The 10,519-nt window shown below is 47.6% G+C and overlaps 1 protein-coding gene across 7 annotated transcripts in view; it reads right to left on the reverse strand.

Annotated features, from left to right (window-relative positions):
- The window catches only part of TUB (TUB bipartite transcription factor), a 76,700-nt gene extending 66,726 nt beyond the window's left edge, over nt 1-9,974 (reverse strand). For 3 of the 7 annotated variants that reach the window (XM_019006919.2, XM_019006916.2, XM_015630272.3), the window contains exon 1: nt 9,630-9,972. In XM_019006919.2, coding sequence (XP_018862464.1) covers nt 9,630-9,667 — 38 coding nt within the window. In that variant the 5' untranslated portion in view covers nt 9,668-9,972. Of the gene's footprint in view, nt 1-9,629 lie in introns of all 7 variants that reach the window. The other 4 variants (XM_019006920.2, XM_015630275.3, XM_019006917.2 and 1 more) reach the window with 3 other exon arrangements.
- Nucleotides 9,975-10,519: the final 545 nt, after the last annotated feature.

Below are 10,519 nucleotides of genomic sequence, written 5' to 3' on the forward strand. Positions count from 1 at the left end.
GGAAGGGAAGGGAAGGGAAGGGAAGGGAAGGGAAGGGAAGGGAAGGGAAGGGAAGGGAAGGGGTCAAAATCTGAGATTATATTCAAGCCCCAAGGAGGTAATTAAGAATTTTTCAAGCTGCATCAATACTGCCAGAATGCTACAGTACACCATTATTTGAAATAGCCAACATTTAAAAGGCATCTTCCAGGATGCCTCAAACTTCTAGCAATGTCATGATCTTTTTGTTCTGATTTGATGGCCCAGTTTCTCTGGGTATTAATACAGTATTTCTTAATTAATATATTTGGCAGATCCAAGAATTCTCCTAGTATTCTGAAAAGCCAGAGCCTAGATTAGGTGGATCATAGGTGGCTAGTGCTCTTTTAATAGCCAAAAATGAATATTCCTATTTCAGACCAGATAATGAATTCTACATTAAAAGTTACATGCCCATTGTTAACTGTGCTGTGGCAGATTCCCAGCTAGCTGTACACAACCTAACACATATACAGGAAACAATTTAAATATGGCAGTCCCCAGCTCCTCCCTGACTGAACTGCACCTTGACTCCAAGGAGTGAATCACTTGTGCATTTCTGATGCAGCCCATTACCAGTGATCTGGAAAAGGGGTCCAAGGGTTCCCTCAGTCAGTCTGCAGACACACCAGGTTGGGTGGGAAGGCTGATCTGCTGGAGAGCAGAAGGCTTTGCAAGAGGACAGGCTGAATTGATGGGCCAAGACCAGCTGCAGGAGGTTCAGCAAGGCCAAGTGCTGAGTCCTGTCCTGGGGTCACAACAACTGCAGGCAGTGCTATAGGCTGGGGGTGGAGTGGGTGAGAAGCTGCCCAGTGGAAAAGGACCTGGGGGTGCTCTTTAACAGCAGATGGACACTCGGCAAGAGGGTGGCCAAGGCGGCCAGTGGCATCCTGGCCTGGATCAGCAATAGTGTGGCCAGCAGGGCCAGGGCAGGGATTGTCCCCTGTGCTGGGCACTGGTGAGGCCACACCTGGAGTGCTGTGCCCAGTTCTGGCCCCTCAGTTTAGGAAGGACATTGAGGGGCTGGAGCGAGTCCAGAGAAGGGAACAGAGCTGGGGAAGGGTCTGGAGCACAAGTCCTGTGAAGAGCAGCTGAGGGAGCTGGGGGTGTTCAGCCTGGAAGAGGCTCAGGGGGACCTTACTGCTTTCCACAGCTACCTGAAAGAAGGCTGTAGCCAGGTGGGGGTTGGTACCTTCTCCCAACTAATTCACAATAGGATGAGAGAAAACAGCCTCTAGTTGTGCCAGGTCAGGTTTTGACAGGATATGAGGATATGAGGAAAAACTTATTCACTGAAACATTTGTCAAGCCTTGTAACAGGCTGTCGAGACCCTAGAGGTATTTAAAACCTGTGTTAGATGTGGCTCTTAGAGACATGGGTTAGTGGTGGACTTGGCAATCTGGGATAAATGGTTGGACTTGATGATCTTGGAGATCTTTGCTGACCAAAAGATTCTATGATTGCAGAGATGTAACAATGCACTACATGCAGAGGTATGTGAGCTCTATCTTAAGGACACAATAAAACAATGTTAATGTTACTTCAGGGCAAGCACAAAAAGTTTCTCTAAAACCTTACACTTCACTTTTTAAATCTGCAGCAACAGCCAGTGGAATGATTTAAGATTCAGTAACCTGGAAGAATCAATTATCAAGGTCTGACTCAACGGTGTGTAGAGACACCTTTAAAGTTATTTAACATTGCTTTACAGATGCAGTGTCCCAAAAGAGGCATTATTCACCCGAACAACTGAGCTGAAGTTTTAGCACAGAAGACTTCAAGCAATCCCTAGGTTTGCAAAACACTGTTTAATGGAAATTCACACTCCTGGCTTGAGTATTGGGATTTATAACTGCCAAAAATAGTGGGATGAATTCCAGGGTACAGTATGTGTCTTAAGTCTTTCGGTTTCCACTCAACTTGATAGGAGCAGTTAGTCTAAGTCATTGTCTGGACAAGTTATCTACTCTTTAATTTCCACAGTACATTCAATAATTTCCTCAAATTTTCAGAAGTGAGAATTGCTACATGATGCAATGTAATTTGTTTTTGTTGCTATTACCGCAGCCAAGTGAAAATGCTGCTGTAGTAGTAAGGGCTAGCAACAACCTGCTCTGGAAAAAACCAGACCTGTTTTCCTTGTGTTGCTTGCTGTGGCACAGGAACAGCTAATGCAGATACCTAGTCTTCAACTTTATTCATTTTTCTTTTAAACTGATACCAAATTTGAAAGACAGAACTGTTCAGATCCCTTCCCTAACTGTAGATCAAATACCAATGTACGTGTATTTCACTTGCAAATACAATTTCCAACTTAGTCATCGTTTGAAGCTAATCAAGGAATTTCTTCATCTCATAATATCTCATCTGCCGGTAGTTAGAACTGTGATTGGAATTAAAATTACCATTAAAAACTTCATGCTGTGGTTTCATTACCTGTGTCAAATGAGTTACAATAATCATGAATTATGATATTCACAGGCTTGTGTTAACATGCATCACAACAGGGATCACGAGGTTTCTACTGAAATTTGCAATTCAAGACTCAATTTTCATAAACATCTGAGAATCCAAGCTAGAACTCAAGTTCATGAAAGAATGACTCGGGCACTTGCATTGTCAGAGAGCAAGGTAAGCGTGTCACTCACAAGAACATTGGCATATTCATGCATTATAGACCACTTGCCCTTATTTGCTCAGCTAAAACATGGGCTCAGAGAAGGGGATGGTACCAATCCAACCCCTTTTTAAGTCAGTAGAAAGGCTCTGGTGCCACCTCTTTGTGGCAGCTCCCTGCAAGCAACCACACAACTGCAGGGATGGCAGAGGGCAGCCCAAGTCTCTACAGCACCCCTGCTTTCAGGGGGAAGGATGCTGGTCTGAATGCACAAAATCAATATCCAAACTGCAAAGTTCTTGTCCTGGCAGAAGCAGTTGCTCTCCTCTGCTCTGTAGGGCCTACTGCATTTCCCTGAAGGAGGAAGTGTTTTCAATTGGGTCACCATCTCCCTTTAAGGATTAAAAAATAGATAAATATGTAATCCCTCAACTTAATAACAATACAAAAGTATGAAACCTACTTCTGCTGTAATCACTGAAAGAGAAAGAAAATATATCTTTTAATTTCTTATGAACATAAAAGAATAAAATACAAAACTGTCTAAAAAGTAATTTAATTATAGAGCAAACTGAGCTTTTAAAGGGTCATGAAGCTACACTATGTAGATATAAACTACATAAATTACATTGCCATCAAGGCTTAGATAAAACAGCCTGGCGTAAAATAACTGTCAGGGAAAAAAGTTTTGTCTTTTATGGCATATGCTCTTCCAAAATAATTATTCCATTCTTTCCACCTTCTCCCACTGTTACCTTTGTACACTCTGTACACCCATCCCTGAGAGCACATCTCCTTATCTAAGCCAGTATCCCCTGACTTCCCGTTTTCTTAGGAACAGATAGCCCAAAGAAACTAATGATCATATGCCTGTAATAAAAATGAAAGAAAAAAAAACCAAAAACAAACATGCCAGCAATCACCCTGAGCTTTCCACTTGCATTTTGTGCCCCTTTCTTGTACCTGCTTTCTAAACTGAAAATTTTCCAGCCCGTAGACTGCCTTGCTGTGTACCTGCGTGTTATCAGCATTATGTAGATGACAGCAGGGCCCAGAGAGGTGTTACATTCTCAGCTGAGAGTCCTCAGAACTTGCTGGTATCATCATCTCCCTGCCATTACATCAAGATAAAAGAGACTGCAAAACTGTGGGAAAACAGTTCTTCCATCCCTGCCCCCTGTGCATGGCACAGACCTGTCACCAAGAAGGGCATCTCCTGGTCCCAGTTACTGGCCTTCACAGGAACAAAAGGTTCAGCAGTAAGCAAGATACAAAATAAACACCCATTTTAATATCCATGCTTAAGGCATTACTCTCAGAGTACACCACTGTAAATACTGATATCAATTCTCAATAATCTGCAAAATAAATAATTTCAGCTTTTAAAAATTGCAAATGTACTAACCGTTTAAGTAACACAACAAGAATTTGGGATGGGTTTCTTTAAAAGCTAAATAACAATAAAATACCAATTAAATAGCAAATGATTACAGAGAAGAGTATCTTCTGCAGGCGCCATACAGCTGGCAAGACAGAATTCTATTTTCATGAATAATCTCTAAGTAGGAAAGAAAACAGAAAAAGAGGCAAGAAGAGCAAGATGTAGGGAAAAATGGCAAAAAAAAATCTGTTCATCGGTTGAAAGAACAGAAAAGCATGAATTAGAAAATAAGTCATTAGTGTGAGAGGAAGAAAAACGAGGAGGAAGTGTGAAAAGAATCCAGCTCTCTAGAATGGCAATTTTTAGTTACTAAATAAAAAGTACCACCTTCCAGAAAAACTGCTGCTTGCATGTCTAAATGGATGCCACTCCAGGGAATGTCCAAAAACCCTCAGGCATAAGAATCCAAACTGTCCGACTCAGGGAAGTGCAAGAGGAGAGACATTACATTTCATATCCACTTCCCGGCTGTGATCCAAATCTGGCACAGATGGCTTGTAAATGATTGTCACTGCCAGGAACCTGCAAATGATTGTTGCTACCAGAAACACATTGGCCTGTGAAAAAATCAGTTTTCGTCTCAATCTGGCTGCCGATGCCGCAAAGGTGGTGGGGGTGGCCGTGCTCTGGGACAGCTGCTGCATCACTTACTGTCACAACGCCTGTGCAAGGGGTGGCAAAGCCCCTGACTGAAATCCACCTCTGGCACATTGCAAAGCACAAGACAGCGAGGTTTCACGCCCAGCTCTGCAGCTCATCTCTCTCGAGCCTTGTCCCATTTCCATTTAAGCCAACACCCCGCAACTTCCACGGCTCGGGATACTTATTTTCCCCACCTCTCTTTACTGCCTGGTTGATTTAGGCTACCGGCTTCGGGGTAGCAATTTCCTCTGCCATCTCCCTCACACTGATTCTGGGCAAGCCACCTTCGATCTCTGCAGGAGTCGCTATGCACCGCAGCAGGAGCGCTCCATGCAAGAGCACAGAGTTCCATTAAGGGAGAGCTCTAACTTAAATGTTTTAAAAGCACAGGACAAGGCTAATTTTATACACTGAATAGCCTGAGACAAGACATCCTGTTTCAAGAGAAGAGGACAGACACAGTCTTTGAACTCTTTTCCTTAGAAAAAGCAGCTCTTGTAAATGATCCATGCCATTCCCCAGGGCTGGGAGCCCGCCTGCGTAGTGATGCTCTCGGTCACAAACCGCACCTTGCAGCAAGGTGAGCACTCCACCTGCACTGCTGCCTTCACAATGCCAAAACTCAAGGGTATGGAATATCTCACTACTCAACCACACGCACAGAAACAAGTGTGGGATACCCTTGGTCTCCAAGGCCGTTCTTGTTCCAGGAATTGTTTACACATCACACTTTCAGAAATCTTCTTATCTGCCCTAATTGCGATGATTCATGAATTTACAACCCAGCTGTGCTCCACAATTTTCTTCCAACTGTAATCCTTGCCTCTGCAAGTAAATAACTTGTGACTGTTTATAGCTGCAATATCTAAGCACAGCCTTAAAACTTCAGAGCAAATTCCTGAAAGCTACAAAAACTGAGCATAATAAAAGCTGTCACAAACAAAAATAATGTGTATTATTACCACCATCATGTACACATCAAGACATATTATGCCACTGCAAATGCAGGCTGTGTGATCTGCTCTCTTCAGTGCCTTCAGTGCCCTCAGTGCCAGGTCCCCCCAGGGCACAGTTCATGGGGTGCCCACAGGCCATGGCAGGTTTATCCACACAAATCAAGGCTCAGCAGCATCACACAGACACTTACAGAGAGCTCTGGGGACTTGTATTAAATCGATTCCTGTGTGGATTGGGCTTTTCAGCTGGTGGTGTTTAGATATTTCTCATGGAACAGGTTAGCTCGTTGTATAAATGCTGCTTTTAAAGTTACAGGATCAAGATTTATTGTTAAAGAAACAGCTGAAAACATAAGAACAAATAATAATAATAGAGACTGGGGCCTCACTGTAACCAAGCTTACTGATTCTTTGATCTTACTGAGCAGCAGTTTTATTTGACTGCAGTTTTATAGTATGAGGAATGTCTTTACTTATTCAAGACACACCAGCATAAAATAAAAAATGAATATGTTATATTTAAGAAATGCTATAAATTAAAAATGAGTTCAAGAAAAAGATATGAAACAAAAACACACTTTTGAGCAAAAACCTGAACTCCTGTGAATTTGTAGTGATTCCCAGATATTTCTGCATTGTATTTTCTACTGGAAATTGCTGAAGGATTCCAAATGAAAGTAGTACTGGGCTTGACAACATAATTCTTCAAGAAGCTACATCTTACTCACAAATTCCATTGCAAACCACTTTTGGGGCTGGGGGCAGCTACATGGACTGCAACTGATTTATTTTTAATTATGTCTAAACTATTTTGAATCTTTATCATAAAGCAGAGACGTTGTTAAAAAGGGGTACAATTTAAGGAATTCCTAGCTGATTGTACTTGATGTCTAGCTTTATGTAAGTGCCCAATCATATGCCTAAATTTCCATCTATGAAAGGTGTTTCATGAAAATAAAGGCAATATATTTACCTATAAAAAACAGCTTCCCAACTATTTTTCATAACATTAGCAAACTGAAATCCCATCCTATGGCTATTAGTGTTTCAAAAGCAGAATACATAAGAGAGAATGAAAAGAGATAAGGGTAAAATACTGAAACCACAAACTCACAAATAACGCGAATCTTTTATTGACCTCAGCACAAACTGGCACTGACACTGAAAAAATTGCCTATTTTTTGTTAACTCACTCAAAATGTTCTCAGCATCTTAAAAGGGGAAGTATAAGTTTGTCAGTTGTGGACACGCAGGTGGATTGCTTAATGAATTGTACATGACACACATGGAACTGTCTCCCTCTGGCTCATTTCACTTGAAAGGAAAAATATGGCATTTTACTAGCAGAAATACAATCCTTCTCTGCCTGAGTTAATTCAGGTATATAGCTGCACATACATTCCACTGCTGGAAGGATACATCTTTTCAGAGTTCAGCATGCCCAGCAGCCTATGCAGTCCCCTACACTAGCAGCAGTGACACTCATGGCTGTCACATGCCACCAAGACCATAAAAAAGGTGGTGAGCCTTCCTCTAAGCTCTGAGAGTCAGCAACCACTGAACTCCCCACCATAAACAAGAATGCAAAGCAAGAGGGAACATAAGCATGGGGCATTTTGCTCTCGGAGAGAAGATGAACTGTTCCAAGGGATGCACATCAGGTCTCTCCTCCTGATGTATGTCACTCCCTTGAGATGGTACTTCGACCTAATTTACTCATACAGCACTTTCATGTGTAAATTCAGTCACATATGCATTCACAAGCCACTGCTTCCTGGGCAAGTATGTTTAGGGGATCCTGGAAGATGCTTTACACACACAAGTCCAATAAGATTTGCAATGATACTCAAGAATTACCTCTGAACACTGAAAAATAAGGCAGCTTCTTGAAAGAATGCTGTTAGAAGCCTAAATAGAGACACTTCAGAGCAGAGCCATGGTTTGGTTGCCTTTTGGTTTCAGGCAGTCCTCAGCTGTTTCTGACCATAAACACATTGTTAACATTCAAGAATCACATTGTATTAGAAAAGATGAGCACCAGCAAATCTGTGTTTCTCTGAAGATTTGCTGCTTTGCCTCTCTTTGTTTCTCCATGCTGCACTGAGAAGAAGCAGAGATGTTTTATTTCCCTCTTCGAGGCCACTGCTATAAAACCCCTCAGCAAAGTTTTGGCATTGGCCTCTGCAGAGCCTTGTGTACAGCGAGAGAACGGAGAAACTGTTCCACTGCTGCTAGGATGAGCCGTGAACAGCTGTTCCTCTGGTATTTCTGTCCTCATTACAAGGCTTCAAATTGCATCAGAATGCATCCACTAGTCGTTTTTGAAGCCTTATTGCCAATTCCTTACATCTTTTCAAAATGCATGGGCTGAAAGTGCTATTGCTGAGAGAGTGGCAATATTCTCAGATTCATTGTAATCATGTTTCTTTCTTTTTAATTCCTCAACTGATTTGAACTATGATGTGCACGTATCAAAATAGCAGATTTCCACTTGTGCAGTTATCTGGGTTTTTTTTTTCTCTGCATTAAGGAGTGATGTATTTGTGCTCACGTTGCATACATTGTGGAATACGTCTGCTACAAACACTGTCATTGAGAATGTGGCAAACTACAACTGACCTGCTTAAGCAGCTGTCTTTGTTTTAAAATGCTCTCTGTACATATTCTTAATTCCGTGATTCTCTACCAACAACAAAAATAAAAGGTTTATCACAGAATCAACTAGGTTGGAAAAGGACCTCTGAAATCATCTAGTCCAACCTATGACCAAATACCACCTTGTCAACAAGACCATGGCACTGAATGCCACATCCAGCTGTTCCTCCAGGAAGGAGCTGATCCAGTCACCTCCAGGGATGGTGACTCCCTCCTGGGCAGCTCCTTCCAATACCCAATAATCCTTTTTTGCGAAGAACCTTTTCCTAACGTCCAACCTAAACCTCCCCTGGCGCACCTTCAGGCTGTGTCCTCTCGTCCCACGTTACTGTATCTACCTTGTTTCACTTACAAACAAACAAACGAAAGAAACATGCTTTCTGTCGTTTTCAGAGCGCCCTGTTAAACCCCTCCTGATTTAGTTCTGTAAAAATTCAGCTTAAGAAAGACACTTTAAGGAAAACTAAAAATAAATAAATAAACCCAAACCCATAATACTAATATACTCTGAATAGCAGATTCGGAAAGGGGTCTATTACTAGAACAGCCCATCCCGCCCGGGGCGAAATATTCGGCTCGGTTTCCCCTACGTCCGGCAAGTCCGGCACAAACTATTCGCCCGTTCCGGCCGCAGAGGCTCCCTCTGCACCCCCGGGCGCTCGGGGCCGGGCAGGGCAGGGGGCTCCGCGCTCCCGGGGCCGGCTCGGCTGACGCACGGGGCTCCCGGGCCGCCGCCGCGGCTCCCGTAGCTTATGGCAACGGCGGAGCCAATGGCAGCCGCGGGCCGGGCGCTGCCATGGCGATCCCGCTCCCCGCCATGGCGGCACGGCCGGCCGCGGCCGCCCCTCGCATCGCCCGCCCGCAGCCCCGCTCCGGGAGCCGCCGCCGGCGGGGGCAGCGCGGGCCCGGCGCCCGAGCCCGGGGCGCGGCGGCCGCCACCGACGGCGCAGCGCTCCGCCCGCCGCGGGGCAGGACAGCTCCGCGCCCTGCCCGCTCCCCGCGGCGCTGACAGCTCGCCCCGAGAGCAGCCCCCGAACTTCGCGGAGCGGCACCGGCCCGAAGTTGGGAAGCGGGACCGGGCGTCCTAGCGGGGAGCGCCCGCACGGGCCGGCCCGCGATCCGCTGCCCCCGGCGGGACCCGCCGCCGCCCCGCCGCGCCCCGCGGAGGGTCCGACCGCCCCGGCGCCGCGACCGAGGCGCGGGCTCCGGCGGGGACCCCCCGAGGGGCGGCGGCTCCTGCCCGGGGGCAGCTCCGGTGCCCCTGCCCCACCCGCCGCCTCCCGCGGGGTCTCCCCCTACCTGTAAGGGATCCAGTCCGCCTGGTGCCGCGAACTCATCTCTCCCCGGCGACGCTGCCCGGAGCCGAGGAGGCGGACGCGGCCGCTGCTGCCCGAGTCGGAACCCGCCACGGCGCGGGCAGCATCCTCCGTCCGGGGCGGGGGCGGGCGGCGCGCCGGTTATCCCGGCAGCGGCCGCAGAAACATCCCCCCGGGGAGGGCTCCCAGCGGCGGGCCGGGCTGCATGGGGAGGGGGCGGCCGGGGGCAGCGGGAGGCGGCTCCCAGCCCTTCCTCCCTGCCCGGAGCGGCGGCTGAGTCGCGCACCGGAGCGGGGAGGGGCGGGGGAAGGGCCAGCGGCGGGCAGGGAAAGGCAGGGCAGCAGCGCCGCGTCCCCGCTGTCGCTACCCGCCCGCCCCCCCGCTGCCGCCGCCGCGCTCAGGCATCGCCCGGGCGAGGCGGTCCCGCCGCCAGAGCCGAGCCGAACCGAGCCGCCCCCCGCACCGGGCCCGCCCCTGCCCCGTCAGCCGCGCCGCCGCCGCCGGGCATTTGCGGGCGGCGCGGCCGCAGGGAACGGGCACGGGCTGCGCTCGGCTCGGCTCGGCACGGCACAGCCCGCACCGGCATCGGCAGAGACCCAGCCAGGCTGGCCGGGCAGCCCCGCTGCTGACCGGGGCGTGCAGAGGTGCGAGTAGAGTGCAGCCTGCACGCAGGCTCCTCTCAGCCCAGCCCACCGCCAAAATGTATGAATTGCAGCAACTCAACCCAAAATGGTCGAGGAACCACGGCCTGGGGGCTGTCAGTAAGAGCTTACCGCGGCCCTTAAGGGAGAACGCAAGGTTTCGGTTCGCTAACAGCGGACCGATGCCTTGCGGTGGTGACAGCTTTTGGGATCTTGGTGGTCGCAGCCGCCT

The sequence above is a fragment of the Parus major genome, chromosome 5 (assembly GCF_001522545.3).
Source record: "Parus major isolate Abel chromosome 5, Parus_major1.1, whole genome shotgun sequence".
NCBI lineage: Eukaryota > Metazoa > Chordata > Aves > Passeriformes > Paridae > Parus > Parus major.